This window comes from Sciurus vulgaris (assembly GCF_902686455.1).
Source record: "Sciurus vulgaris genome assembly, chromosome: 1".
Lineage (NCBI taxonomy): Eukaryota > Metazoa > Chordata > Mammalia > Rodentia > Sciuridae > Sciurus > Sciurus vulgaris.
Window position 1 is genome coordinate 54,155,162 of NC_136461.1, and position 16,086 is coordinate 54,171,247.

The 16,086-nt window shown below is 34.5% G+C and overlaps 1 protein-coding gene across 6 annotated transcripts in view; it reads left to right on the forward strand.

The window, feature by feature from the left end:
* Positions 1-16,086, forward strand: part of LEPR (leptin receptor) — a 124,119-nt gene that overhangs the window by 68,513 nt on the left and 39,520 nt on the right. For 5 of the 6 annotated variants that reach the window (XM_079129662.1, XM_079129663.1, XM_079129665.1 and 2 more), the window contains 6 exons: positions 150-358; positions 4,140-4,285; positions 5,830-5,974; positions 9,072-9,362; positions 9,519-9,636; positions 12,430-12,629. In XM_079129662.1, the coding sequence (XP_078985788.1) occupies positions 150-358; positions 4,140-4,285; positions 5,830-5,974; positions 9,072-9,362; positions 9,519-9,636; positions 12,430-12,629 (1,109 nt within the window). Of the gene's footprint in view, positions 1-149; positions 359-4,139; positions 4,286-5,829; positions 5,975-9,071; positions 9,363-9,518; positions 9,637-12,429; positions 12,630-16,086 lie in introns of those variants that run through there. The other variant, XM_079129664.1, reaches the window with a different exon arrangement.

A 16,086-nucleotide genomic window follows, 5' to 3' on the forward strand; every position in this document is an offset into this window, starting at 1 on the left:
TGTATCTTTTTTTTTTTTTTTTTAATTCAGAAACTCCAAACTTGGTGTCCATAATAGTATACCTCAATTTGGATTTGGTGTCCTACTTTTAAAAACTCTCCAGTGCTTTCACATCCATGTTAATATTTAGCTCTTATATTTTACTCTAGGCCTGAAGTGACAGAAGATTTGCCACTGGCCTTGCAGAAAGGCAGTTTTCAGATTGTCCAGTGCATCTGCAGTGTTCATGAATGTTGTGAATGTCATGTGCCCGTACCACTAGCCAAACTCAACTACACTCTTCTTATGTATTTGAAAATCACATCTGCTGGAGTAACTTTTCAGTCACCTCTCATGTCAGTTCAGCCCATAAATGTTGGTAAGTTCTACATTAAAATTATAACAAACCTAAACATACATCATACAGAAAGATTAAAAATTGCTTATAAGATTTTTCACTGGCATATATCTCTTTGAGCAACACTGTAAGTGATGGTAAATGAAATCATAGGATGTACTGTGATCATCTTGTAGAATGAGTTAATAGTATTTTCATTTAAATTCTTTTTAAAAAACACATTTATTTCTTTAAATCCTGGATCTAATGAATATGTATTATTTGGTTATCACTTTTTCCTATCTCAGATAACTAATTGTGAAAATTATTACATGTATATTTCTACCTGAGCTTATTCCTTCAAAAAATATTTCTTGGAGGTCCTGTTTGTCATGGACTGTTCAAGGGCTGGGGAAGCAATGGAGAACAAGACAAAGTTCCTTCCTCATATAGCAAGGACAAACAGTAATGGGAACAATGATAAAAAGGTGGACAAATGAGTAAGCAATTTGTTGCACAAGCCTATTATAAGAAAACCTCAAATAATAGGCAGTGCCCATTTTTCTTAGCACAAAGATCCCTAAACCTCTTTTGGTCAATTTGAATATACCATTACAAACATGAATAATAAACCAAAATGTTAGCTGAAAGTATTTAACTCTGCTTTGTATGCACACGTTAAACTTATATCTTATATATTGTAAGTAATTCATCAGTATTGCTAGTTCCTATTTATATTTCCTGAAATAATTATATGCAACTGTATGTCCATCTTTGCAACATTGATTTTAACATCACTGGTGCCACTTTTCTGATTATTTGTCACAATTTTCCATTGAATTACAATTTTACTTCATTTTTAAGTCTCTTAAGATATACCACTTTTTGAGTCTGTACATGACATCATATTCTTTCTAATATTAGGCTTTTCAAGTAATTTGTTCTCTAGGGATATATTTGTGATACTCGCAATACATTTATAGTGATATCCAAGCAATTCAATTGTGCAGTTACACCAGAGAAAAAAATTATAAAAACTTTGTTAAATATTTTCTTCTTTTATCTTCAAAACTAGTTTCCACCTGGTAATTTTTACAGGTATCTAAGATAGCATTGCATTTAATTAATTTTAATCATTTAAAGTAGTGAACTGCTATGACAAATTAACAAGAACATGAAAACTTTCTTACTTTTGTCTTTATGCAGAGATAATTTAGGAAAAAATCTTTTCTTATATTTGGGCATATATAATAATATCTGAAAATTATAAGTACCATGAAAAAAATAAAACAAGCGGTATGATGGAGTGTCATGGGTAGGTGCACTTATTTCTGCTATGGAGGTCAAAGAAAACTTCTTTTAGAGGCATAGTATTTAAACTGATGAAGAAGACATATCTGTGTAAAGATTCAGGGCACAAGTACTCCAAGCAGGGACAACACATCTATAGACCCCATGAGATAGAATGAATTTAGCAATTTAAAGAACAAACGAGAAAGTCTTTGTGCTTAGGGTGAATGAAGTTCAGAAATATTAGGGTGAAGTCAGACTTGTTTGGGTCCAGTGCATATCAGAGACCAGGGTTATAGAGTTTGGATTTTTTTTCCAATCACAATGGAAGCTTTTGAATTATAGAATTGATATGATCAGATATATGTTTGTGTGTCTGAAGTTTACTCTATATTGTAGAGAATGAAGCTGTTAAGGAAATGAAGGATAGTTGGAAGAGTGGAAGGAGGAGCCCAGAGAAGAAGCTTTTGGGATAGGCCAGTTTAGGGTTGTATCAGTGGAGAAGTAAAGAATTGACGAGATTTGGACTTATTTGGAAAATGATGCTGGCTGGACTCTCTAGTGGATTGAGTTGTAGGATGTGAAAGATAAAGGTGGAATGAAGGATAATCATTAGACTTGAACTTGAGCATCCATGTGAATGTAATAACAGTTACCGAGGGGGAAACTCAGGCTTAGATGTGTGTGCAGAAATCCAGAGCTCTGTTTGGGTGCTTGAGATGCATGTGAGAAATCCAAGAGATGTTGAGTAGGCAGTTGGGTGTGTGAGTTGAAAGTTCTGGGGAGATCCATACTTGGGAGGTGTTAGCATATGGGATTGTATGAGATCACCCATTTAGAGTTCGGGAGAGAAAGACTTCTGGGTAATCTGGAAGAATGAAGGAGTAAAAGATTGTGTTGTCCTGGTAAAAAGTATTTCAAGTTGAGGGAGTGAGCAGCAGTGTGGAACAAGACTGAGAGGCAGAGTAAGGTGAATTGGTCATTTTCATTGGATTTAGTGAAGGATAGTGACCTGGATAAGAGCAGATTCAGCATGTTGATGGGGGGGTGGTGACTAGAGTAGGTAGGTTATGGGTTGGCATGCAAAGTGGAGGGTTAAGCAACACCAATTCTGAGGAATGTTGCTCTAGAAGAAGCAGTTAGGTGAGTAAATCTGAAAGTAGGCACATAGGGGATCCAGGAAAAATTTATTTTTATACTTGGGTTTCTGTGCACATTAGTATATGGGTGAGAAATATACAGTAGTTGTAATTTTATGATTTCACTTTGTTTTAGGTCATGGAAACACAGTAAAATTCACCTATTGCTTCCAGACATTAGTGTTTGGTTATCCCTGCTTTAAAGCAACTTAAATTTATAATATGACCCATTAAATAAAACCTCATCAGTTTGACTACAGAAGAGGAAAACTATGTCTAGATTCCTAAAGATGTGGAATGTGAAAAATGTCTTTTATTTTATGCCATTTTATTTACTGAAAATGAAATTCAAACCAGTTAATGTTTCAGTGTCACAATAATTTCTGTGTAATGAGTATTTCCCATTAATTATAAAAACCTTACAAATACAGGTATGCAAAGAAGAAAATGCATATTTATTTTCTACATTTTGACAATGTCCTGAGTTTTAATATATATTCGTACATATTCTTTTTATTTATTAACTTCAACAAATCAGGAATCCAGGTATAAGTATCTAACAAACTTTTTAAACATAGTAACAATAAACATTTTCAATATTCTTCTGCAAGATCAACCATATAGATTTTAATTATGGTATGCATGATAATTTATTTGATCAATACTTTAAGAAAGATGCTTAGTTTCTACAAGTATTTTTTTTTTTACTGTTTTAAACTACATGCACACATATATAGACACACACACATAAACACATAGATCAACAGGCACACACCCATAAACATGTTCACATACATTTGAATTCAGAAATACCTTATAAAACTCTTTTAAGCTAAGGAACTTCATCCCTATTTCTGGTGACAGCCAGGGTGGATGGTAGATTTATTGTGTGGGAATATCCATGCTATGGGTTATTTTAATAGGTATGTTTATATCATTGTGATTCAGAATTAATAGATACGCAGAATTTTGTATAATTTATGCATTTTCCAAATAATGTTTTGCAATGTGTTTTTTTCCCCTTGTTATTCACTAAAACAAGCAAGGTAGGATTGGGGAAAGACTTCAAATAAATTTGAGAAATACTGTGTTAAAGTTTAGCAGCCTTTGTATAATAGGAAATCACATTTATCAAAATATTCTCATTCACCAATTTATAGTCTTTACCACTTAGGGGGAAGGAAATGAAGATATGTGGATCACTATGATAAAGTACAAAGAATAAACCCAGTATTATAACTTTGTTTTGGTTCTGTAATTAGCCCTGAGTGAAGTTGCCTTTTAAGTGGTTGAAAGGCAGGATATGCTAAAAATTCATGTTGACTTCATTTTATTCAAATAATGATCATGATAAAATTGCTTGACTTAAAAGTCTTCTTTTTTTTTTTCTTAAGTGAAGCCTGATCCACCAGTAGGTTTGCATATGGAAATCACAGATAATGGTGATTTAAAGGTTTCTTGGTACAGCTCAACATCAGTACCCTTCCCACTTCAGTATCAAGTGAAATATACAGAAAATTCTACAACAGTTATGAGAGAAGTAAGTGTATTTTAGTAAATAAAATGAAAACTTGAGCTGCTAAAGGCTAAAAACTTCCTCCAAGTCCCGTAGAAATTATCCTCTGCATGCTAAATATGCATGTTCCTTTTAGAGCAGAATGGATTATAATTGAATGAATTATAATTCAGTTATAATTCATACACACACAAACATAGAAACATGCACATGGCTACAAGAAGTCCATTTGCAGAAACTTTAATTCATAATGATAACTTTTTCAACTACAGACTACTTTTTTTAACATTTCATCCTTATTATTGCTTAATATATTTGTTTATACCTTATTGTATTAATTTTTACTGTGAAGTGTATCAAGTCCTTTATTCATTAAGTATTTATTGAGCACCTATTTGGTGCTTGGAGCTGTTCTATGTGCATCAGGATACATGGGGATAGTAGAAAAGGGTAAGAGGAGCTTGAGGTGCTGGTGGGAGACAAAGGATGCATAAGTAAGTGGAGGTTGTACAGGCCACATTGAGAAGGTGACAGTTAGCATGGATTTGAAGGAGATGACCATATAGATATCTGAGAGAATTGGGGTCTAAGCAGAGAGAGCAGCAATGCAAAAACCAGTGTGGCTGGGGGAGTGAGTGAAAAGGCCCCTGTAGTGGGCGACATTGTCAGAGACCTCTATTAGTGGGGGAAAGAAGGAGGAGCTCATGAATGGCTTCTTGGTTCATGTGAATACTTTGGCCATTATCTCATGAAAATAAGTGTTACATAATTGAGATGGGAACAACAGTCTTTTTAGATCTGGGCAATTTATTTTCAGGTTTTATTTTCCCAAAGAGCAGGGTGGCAATACTGTGTCACATATGGGAAAAAGCAGAGTTACAGCTTCTTTGGGTTTCTGCTTTCTCATCTGTAGAGATAATAGGATTTTAATCATGGGCAATCTGATATTGTTTCCTGCATTGCTGAGGCTTTTCATTATTTTTAGTCTGTGACCCCCCACAGTCTTAAGAGGCCAAAGAGTTTAATAACTTTGGAGAACGTTATTGGAAAACTGAATTTATCCACCAAGCCATTCTTAGCCAGAGGTTGTTTAGTGCAGGAATTTGTCTCAGATGTTTTCCTCTGGTTTGTAAACCATAGTTTGCTTCATGCACTGTAGATTATCCTCAGACTCAGGTCCTTAAAAATTACTCATGCGACTGTCCTCTGGGAATAGCTCCCTCTCCACTCCTGCATACCATTTTCTGTCAGGTGTATTATAGAAGCAGCAGTGGCTTGATTTTAACTGCATTTCTGAAAATTCTAAAGATCAGACATTCATATCATCCTTTGACAATACTTGAAAATTGTTATGATTTTTTTTAACCCAAGGGATATTTAAATTTATATTAAATAATATGCCAACATTTGTTATTTGGTCACTGATTTCCATTTTAATCCCCCTGTGGTCCTTTAACTATTCTGTAAGATTTTAATTCTTTGATGTTTGTTGAGTATTCTCATGATAAGTTTTGGTAAAGGTTTCATATTAATTTGTTACTCTGATGTTTTAAAATAATGCTTAACAGGCTGATGAGATTGTCTCAGCTACATCCCTGCTAGTAGAAAGTGTGCTTCCTGGGTCCTCATATGAGATTCAGGTGAGGGGCAAAAGACTGGATGGCCCCGGAATCTGGAGTGACTGGAGTACCCCTCGTGTCTTTATAACGCAAGGTAGGTTTTGTGATAGCTTCATTGAGAGGGAAGTATACTTCCTGAATTTGCCTTTGGTACATTGTCAACTTGTTATGTTTAATGACTCTAAAACAAAAGGGGTGTACAATATTTACTTTTAATTTAAATTTAGATGGGCTAATTTGTTAATTAAAATCCTGTGTTTATATGCTTCCATAGGAGCATCTTGTTGAATTACTTTTTTTAAAAAATTAAAAAAAAAATTTTTTTAGTAGTAGATGGACATAATACCTTTATTTTATATATTTTTATGTGGTGCTGAGGATTGAGCACAGTGCTTCACACATGCTAGGCAAGCACTCTACCACTGAGCTACAACCCCAGCCCTGAATTACTTTTTAATAAAAGTTATTATAAAGTCCCAAATTAACAAATTCAGGACATCATTGCATTAGTTATTTTTAAATTTACATTTGAAAACAAAGTGTGTGTGTATATATATATGTGTGTGTGTGTGTGTGTGTGTGTGTGTGTGTGTGTGTGTGTGTGTATTTTGGGGGGGTAGGGTACCAGGGATTGAACTCAGGGGCACTTGATCTCAGAGCCATATCCACAGTCCTATTTTGTATTGTATTGTATTTAGAGACAGGATCTCACTGAGTTGCTTAGCACCTTGCTTTTGCTGAGGCTGGCTTTGAACTCGTGATCCTCCTGTCAGCCTCCTGAGCAGCTTGGATTATAGGCCTGTGCCATCATGACTGGCCTACGTGTATATGTTTGATACAAATTTCAAATATTAAAATTTTGTTTTAATATTATATTCCACATAATAGATGAATTCTTATCACTCCAGATGCTTGGTTTTAGAGTTTTCAATATAAATTTTTTATTATTTTGATGCTTTATTTACTTATTTATTTCATGGTGTTGGAGATTGAACCCTGGATCTTGTGCATGCTTGGCAAGCATTCTACCACAACTGTATCCTCAGTCCCTGAAGTTATTTTTATCATCAGGAAAACTGCACTTTATTATAACTTCCTCATTAAGATGATGTGTATAGATATACAGTGGTTGTGTCATAGTCCTAGCCCTGCCATGTGCTAAGCTATGATTATAAGAAGACACTTACTGATCCTTGGGTTGTCTGATTTATTGGAAGGGACATTTTTTTTCTTGTTCTGATTTACTCAGATTGATATGGATATATGGATATAACAAGTACCCTGTAAAATACTGAGCAAATATTCAAGCCATTAAATGCAAGAAATTTATTGATTACTTACTACTTAAAAAGCATTAGTCAAAAAGCAAATAGCATTGGTGGTTTACTATAATGATGTAATCATATGGCAAGGTGTACTGAATCTTGAATAAAATATATAACCAGGTTCAGATATCCCTGTTGAAAAATAACCATTTGACAGGTATGAGGTGCTTCCTGTATTTCAGGCAAGTATGCGGTTAATGAAAGATTGACTGTTCCTAATCAAGGAATTCTCATGAATTCTTTTGAGTTTAACGCAAAAGAAGTCATGAGAATTCCTTGATTATTATATATATGCTTACATGTATATATAAATATAAATGTATTTATATATAAAACAGGCACTTTTCTTCTGTTTTATAGATACGATTGAGATTTGGAGAAGTTAAGTAACTTGTAAAAAGTTCAGAGTTAGTAGTAGGACTTGCTTTCGAAGTGCAAAGTCCATGTTTGCAAACACTATCATAAGGCATATTAGTGCACCATCTGTAATTATAATTCTGCAAGATTTCCAATGACACCAAAAATCGATACTCAGACTTAGCAGTAAACTTAATTATGTAGAGCATCGTTTCCTGGGAAATAAGTTTTAGAGTTCCTTGGGATTTTTTTGTTTGTTTCTTTGCTGAATTGTCTTTGCAGCAGTGTCTGCTTTCATAGCAATTAACCACACTTGAGCTTTGTTCTCTGAATGGTGTGCAACAGTTTCTCCAGACTTGGGAAACAAGTGACATGCCAGTGAAGCCTGAGAGCCCTGTCAGCCGAAGTCATGCTCAGTCATGCCTAGTCATGCCTGTCATCTCACTGTCTGGCTTCTGCCAGTCATTTCTTGCTACTGAGTTTTCTTTCCTGTTTCTGTTTGACCATAGACATGTAAAATACAAATGTCTTGTGTGGATTGTTAATAAAAAGATATCAAAGTTTAGTGTGCTCTTACAGGTTAGAGAAAATTTATTCAATAAAAACCAACAAAGTTTTTTGTTTTGTTTTTAGCAATAATCCAGATCTACATGAAAACAGATACTCATATTCTGTCTGCAGAATTTATCTTACCTTAAATTGTGCAATTGAAATATACTGATATATTTATAATATGCTATGGTGGAAATAATTTCTTCCCATATAAAAGATCATCTACTTTTATCCTGTTCCTCATTAAAAATAATAGACAAACTAAATTTCTGATAATAGAGGACTGAAAAAATAGTATGGAATAATATAGGCATTACAAAATCACATTTTAGAAAATGACTGGTTCTCCTTGTTTTCCATTACAGGATATGGCATTAAATAGCCCAGACTATTTCAAATCAGTATCTACAGGTCTCCCTGCTTCATATATTGGTACAACATTCATACTACATTTTCTAATTTTCTTTTTACCATATTTCTCTACCTGTTTACTTGGAATTTTCATATATCCAAATGAGAATAGCAAACAACTTTTTATTTTTTCCTTTAGGATTTTGTCTCAGTGATTTGTTCATACTGGGTTTCACTAATTCTTAAAGCAGATTCTGATGGAAAATATGTCATTGTGGAATTAGACTTTATTTCATTCCAATTTTCTGCCTGTCAGCAAGTGACCATTACTGACTAAAACATCTTTTGCACTGAATAAGCTTCTGTGTTTAGAAGACAGCAGAGACATTCCTGGCAGCTTGATTCACTTGAGAGCCAGAGTTCTTGAGACACTGAATAACTGCCACGGACAGGCAATTAGAGTCTTCCAGGTCTTAGAATCCTGGCTTTATTTTTGTCAGTGTACTCCTGGAATGTGTTGTGAATCTTTTTTTACAGGATGTAAATTGCTTCCATGATATTTTCTATCTTCATCTGATTGCCTCTCTTTCTTTTCTTTCATTACAGATGTCATATACTTTCCCCCTAAAATTCTGACCAGTGTTGGGTCTAATGTTTCTTTTCACTGCATTTATAAAAATGAAAACAAGATCATTTCCGCAAAAAAGATTGTTTGGTGGATGAATTTGGCTGAGAAAATTCCTCAAAGCCAGTATCATGTTGTGAGTGACCATGTTAGCAAAGTCACTTTTCCCAACTTGAAAGCAACCAAACCCCGAGGGAAGTTTACCTACGATGCAGTGTACTGCTGCAACGAACACGAATGCCACCATCGCTATGCCGAATTATATGTGATTGGTAAGAATTCTGAGGTTTTGTTCATTTAGTCCCACAAGACACATTCTCATTGTGGACCCTATATCAGTGGCCTATTAAAGATATAAGGACAAATTTTTTTCATTGAAAGTTCTGGTGTTTTTGCTTTATATTAATATTTTAATGTGTTTTAAATAGATGTCAATATCAATATATCATGTGAAACTGATGGGTACTTAACTAAAATGACTTGCAGATGGCCAGCCAATACAGTCCAGTCACTTGTGGGAAGCACTCTGCACTTGAGGTATCACAGGTATGTGTTATTTTTGCTGCTTTATTTTTGGTATTTCTGGTATTGATGAAAATATTCCATAGAAATACCACGGATAGGGACTGGGGTTGTGGTTCAGTGGTAGAGCGCTTGCTTACCATGTGTAAGGCACTGGGTTCAATCCTCAGCACCACATAAAAATAAATAAATAAAATAAAGGTATTGTGTCCATTGACAACTAAAAGTTAAAAAAAAAAAAAAAAAAAAAAAAGAAGAAGAAGAAGAAAAACATACCACTGCTAATAGTACTCTTGTAGATTATTTTCCTGAAAGCAGAAGGTAGAATATAATTAGTGGGGAAATTTTTGAGCGATTAAATAAATTGATGATTCTTGAAAAGCATTCACAACTGAGGTTTAAAATTTTGCATTGTTTTTATTTCAGATCTTATCTGACAACAGTTTTCTTCTTTTTCCTTTCCATGTTTTTTATTGCTGTGTTATAGTTGCTTAAAACCAGTGTTCTACAATTGCGTTTTAACTCTTGAATGATATACAAGAAAAATCAGTTTATATACATTTTAATTTGACTTAGGAAATTGACTAGAGTAGAAGAATGTGAAGGATTAAAAAAGTTTTAACATCATTTGGCTAAAGATTAATATTTTGGAAAAAAGAGGCAGGCAAAAAATTCAGAGACAATAGGAATGTTTTTTAGAACTGGGTGATTTTTAGGAAATATTTTAATGAAGAGTAAAATGCTCGAATAAGGAGAAATTTGGGCCTGTTTATTTTTTACCTTTATTTGTTTTAAATACAATTTAAGAAATCAAATTGTTAAGGAACCATTATGATCATTTCTGTAATCTTAAATGCTCAGTATAGACCACCCCTTGCATCACTGGGCATACTTCAATCCAAAAACCTAATTGATTCTGAGTTATTGGTAGCACATAGCCATCAATAGTTGTGATGGGGACTGTGATGTCAGTTCCTTTGTTTGCTCAAGACCATGAGGATGAGGAGGTATAAACGTGAGATTCTTGATCCACCCCACACAAAGATCACATGATGTGTTACCTTGGGATCCTCATGGCTGCTAATATCAGAAGCCGGTTGCTATTTTGATCGCAGAACCCAGTTTGACACCATAGAAGATATTCATTAAGAAACTTCTAGTCCCATCCTGCTGGAAAATGAAGTAATTAGAGAATTTCATTTGCTACGGTGAAAAAATCATATGCCTCTGGAAAAATAAAAAGAATGGACTGAAAAAAAATTTAAGACATATTCTCATAGTATTCCCCTTGTCTCTACAAAGCATTTTATCCAAAATGATATCACCGTTTATAAGTTAGATCCAGTGTCACTTAAAAAGTACTCCATAGTAGTTCTAAAATATGTGCACTGTTCTTAAATACTATGCTCCAATTTGTTCATTTGTATTGAAGACTGAACATGTATAACATGCTCACTTGTTCTTAGAATCTAAAATTTCTACTTGAAAAATGAATCCCCTTTCTCAAATATTGTGATCTGAATTCTGTTTCTAGTTGCTATGAGTCTGTTCTTATGTAATGTCAAAAAAAGTGACTATTTCTACATTTCTCGGTTGTGAAAAACAGCTGCCTTTATCCTACCTGGTATGAGTTTTTTAAGTCAATATAATATTCATGGCATGTCACTTTACCTTTATAATCTCTTTTTACATTTACATTCTCGGCATGGTGTTGTCACATTAAAAGAGATGTTAGGAAGATTGTAATATAAGCCTCATACCTCATTGACCTCAGGAACATTTATAGAATAACCATGACACTAGCTACATTCTTGGGTGAGTTTCTTAACCTCCCCAAGCCTCAACTTCCTATAGGACCTATAGGATTTCTGTGACAAATAATGACATATTTCATTTACTTATGGTTAAATGAGATAACTTCTCCTAGAAAACATTCAGTAAATGATTGTTCTGTCAGGATGACAATGATGTTGACCACTTGACTTCAAGTGGACATTGCTATGCTTCTACACTGTTCTTATGTTTTACCCACAGATGGCCGGCCCCTCATCTCTCATTTCATTTGTTCCCTCTTATCATTACTTACTTCAACACACACATACACAACACACCTTCATTTTGGTGATGTTCAGGAAATAAAAAAGCATTACAAAAATGGGAAATGAGAGAAGATTGTAGATTAGATTTTTTCCTACTTCCTCACTCCCACTCCTATGGAAAGAGGAACTGCTACTTTAGCATTTAAACATCCTATTCAGAGCACGTAGTGGACAGAGGAGCTGTTTGCACACGAAAGGAGAAATGTTCTGTATGTTTAAAGGTGAAATGTGGTTGGTTGGAAATCAAAATTTATTTTTCTTTGTTTTCTGAGAAAATGAATAATTTACTTGGCTTTATAATTCATATGTGTGTCAGGAATTGGCATTATTTTAATTAAATTAATTTGAACTCAAAAATATTAGGGACTATCAGTTAAGTTGTAATTTGCTATCGGCTATATTCTCCATTTGTGGAGGAATCTATTCCCCTCTTTAATGTGTAAGGATTTTGCCTTTTCCCCATCCCAAGAGTGTCCCCATTACTACTTTTGATCTATACTTTTAAAATTATATCACTAATGTACTGTCTGTGGAAAAATATGAGATTAAAATATAGTTGGGAATTCAAGAATGTTTTTCTAATAAGAACATTTATATTTAGATAAAACATTTATTTGTAGACAGCAAACTGTTTCTTAAATAAGTCAGACTTCTCAAGTATCTTCTTATTGGTTTTATCAGTGTTACATATTAATTGACTATTTTTGTATCTTTTAAGGAGCAGCCTTTATTGTTCTGATATTCCATCTATTCATCCCATATCTGAACCCAAGGATTGCCACTTGCAGAGGGATGGTTTTTATGAGTGCATTTTCCAGCCAATCTTTCTATTATCTGGCTACACAATGTGGATTAGGATCAATCACTCTTTAGGTTCACTGGACTCAACACCAACATGTGTCCTTCCTGACTCTGTAGGTATGTCAATCACTTTTTTCCCCCTTTTTGTAGTACTAGGAATTGAATGTCCACTTCTGTTTCCATTTTTACTAGCAGATTTAGTTGTAGATTGATTCAGGATTAATGTCTTTTGCTATTTTCTGATTCCACTGGAGTTTGAAAAAAAAATTCTGTTTATAATGGAATTGAGATGATCAGCCTTAGAAAGTGATACATTTTAAATTTTATTTCATATTATTTGTAGCATTCAGCAATTGAAATATTTTCAGCACATGATGAATTATATGGGTCACTGTGAATGAAATTTAGTAATATTTTTCTAAATAACGCACTGATTTATGTTTTTCTCCTAGTCTAGTTATGAAAACATCAATACTTTTAATGTGAAAGTTTAATTTGGATATTCTGAGGGTCTTTGTCATCTGAGTACTCATAACCTAAGACTTTTAATTTGTGAATCTATTGTAAAAGCATTCAAAATATCTAAAGTGAAGTGCCTAAAACAGACATGATGACATTCATCATGATATTAAAACATTCTTTTCAAAAGGTGTTTTGACTTCAGAGGATTTAGACAGTCCTTTGAAAATTGCAGCTACCCCTCCAATACCATTGTGAAATCTTTGGGCAATGGCCCATTTATGACTTTGCAACAGAAGTGACAAATATCTTTGAATTAAAACCTAAATATTTTTAATTGTAGGGTGAACTTGTTTTAATTACTGGATTTCTTTTTCAGTATTAAGTCTCAATCAATTGATTCTTTCCCTCATTATAAAATTCCTTTGTAAGTATTTTAACTGCACATGGCACTTTTCTGGTACTGAATACCTTAGGACGACAGCAAGGAACTCTCTTATCCCACCAATGCACATTATCTCTTAATCTTCCTACACAGAATGTCTACATTAACCTTTGTTATGATTTGAATTACTTAATGGTTTTTCTGGTTGTTGTTGGTAGAGTGGCTGGGTTCTTTCCATTAGCCCATTGGCTTTCCTCTCAGTACTTAACTCTGTACTTAGAATTTCTAGAATCTGTTTGGCATACTGCCTAAATCTATGCCCTCTACGTGGACTCCTCCACTCTTAGTGCAGATATTCAGGACATGGCTGTAAATGGAATTGGCCTTGTAAAGTTGATCATTGGAGCCATGGCAGAGGAGCTCCCAGTTATACTTTGGCTTCCAGTTTAAAATAAATCACATTTCCTTTTTTTTTTTTTTTCCAGTAAAAGTATTTTTTTATTTAGATTTTTTTAAATTTTAAAAATTTGTCCTTCATGCTCAAAACACTAGAGAAAATTGGGGTAGTCGGAGCATTCCTTAACATTGTAAAGGCCATCTACGCTAAGCCCATGGCCAATATCATTCTAAATGGTGAAAAACTGAAAGCATTCCCCCTAAAAATTGGAACAAGGCAGGGATGCCCTCTTTCACCACTTCTATTCAACATTGTCCTCGAAATTCTAGCCAGAGCAATTAGACAAACCAAAGAAATTAAAGGGATACGAATTGGAAAAGAGGAACTCAAACTATCCCTGTTCGCTGATGACATGATTATATATTTAGAGGAACCTGAAAATTCCACCAGAAAACTCTTAGAACTCATAAGTGAATTCAGTAAAGTAGCAGGTTACAAGATCAATGCTTATAAATCCAATGCATTTTTATACATAAGTGATGAATCTTCAGAAAGAGAAATTAGGAAAACTACCCCATTCACAATAGCGTCAAAAAAATAAAATATTTGGGAATCAATCTCACAAAAGAGGTGAAAGACCTCTACAATGAGAACTACAGAACACTAAAGAAAGAAATTAAAGAAAACCTTAGAAGATGGAAAGATCTCCATGTTCTTGGATAGGACGAATTAATATTGTCAAAATGGCCATACTACCAAAAGTTCTATACAGATTCAATGCAATTCCAATTAAAATCCCAATGGTGTACCTTACAGAAATAGAGCAAGCAATTATGAAATTCATCTGGATGAATAAGAAACCCAGAATAGCTAAAGCAATCCTCAGTAGAAAGAGTGAAGCAGGGGGTATTGCAATACCAGATCTTCAACTCTATTACAAAGCAATAGTAACAAAAATGGCATGGTATTGGTACCAAAATAGACAGGTAGATCAATGGTACAGAATAGAGGACACGGACACAAACCCAAATAAATACAATTTTCTCATACTAGACAAAGGTGCCAAAAATATGCAATGGAGAAAAGATAGTCTCTTCAACAAATGGTGCTGGGAAAACTGGAAATCCATATGGCAACAGAATGAAACTAAACCCCTATCTCTCACCCTGCACAAAACTCAACTCAAAATGGATCAAGGACCTCGGAATCAGACCAGAGACCCTGCATCTTATAGAAGAAAAAGTAGGTCCAAACCTTCAACTTGTTGGCTTAGGATGAGACTTCCTTAACAGGACTCCCATAGCACAAGAAATAAAAGCTAGAATCAACCACTGGGATAGATTTAAACTAAAAAGCTTTCTCTCAGCAAAGGAAACTATCAGTAATGTGAAGAGAGAGCCTACAGAGTGGGAGAATATCTTTGCCACTCATACTTCAGATAGAGCGCTAATTTCCAGAATCTATAAAGAACTCAAAAAACTCTACACCAAGAACACAAATAATCCAATCAACAAATGGGCTAAGGAAATGGACACTTCATAGAAGAAGATGTACAAGCAATCAACAGATAGATGAAAAAATGTTCAATATCTCTAGTAATAAGAGAAATGCAAATCAAAACTACCCTAAGATTTCATCTCACCCCAATTAGAATGGCGATTATCAAGAACACAAGCAACAATAGGTGTTGGCGAGGATGTGGGGAAAAAGGTACACTCATACATTGCTGGTGGGGTTGCAAATTAGTGCAGCCACTCTGGAAAGCAGTATGGAGATTCCTCAGAAAGCTTGGAATGGAACCACCATTTGACCCAGCTATCCCACTCCTTGGCCTATACCCAAAGGACTTAAAATCAGCATACTACAGAGATACAGCCACATCAATGTTCATAGCTGCTCAATTCACTGTAGCCAGATTGTGGAACCAACCTAGATGCCCTTCAGTTGATGAGTCGATAAAGAAACTGTGGCATATATATATAACGGAATATTACTCTGCCATGAAGAATGATAAAATTATGGCATTTGCAGGCAAATGGATGAAATTGGAGGATATCATGCTAAGTGAGATAAGCCATTCTCAAAAAACTAAAGGACGAATGATCTCGCTGATAAGCAGATGAGGACATATAAGGGGGGATAGGAGGGGTTAGCGTTAGGGTTAGGGTTCGGTTTAGGGTTAGGGATAAGGAGAGTGGTAAGAATGGAGGAAGGAAGGACTGTATAGAGGGAAAAGAGGGGTGGGAGGGGTGGGGGGAAGGGAAAAATAACAGAATGAATCAAACAACATTGCCCTATGTAAATTTATGATTTTTAATTAAAATAAATTAAAA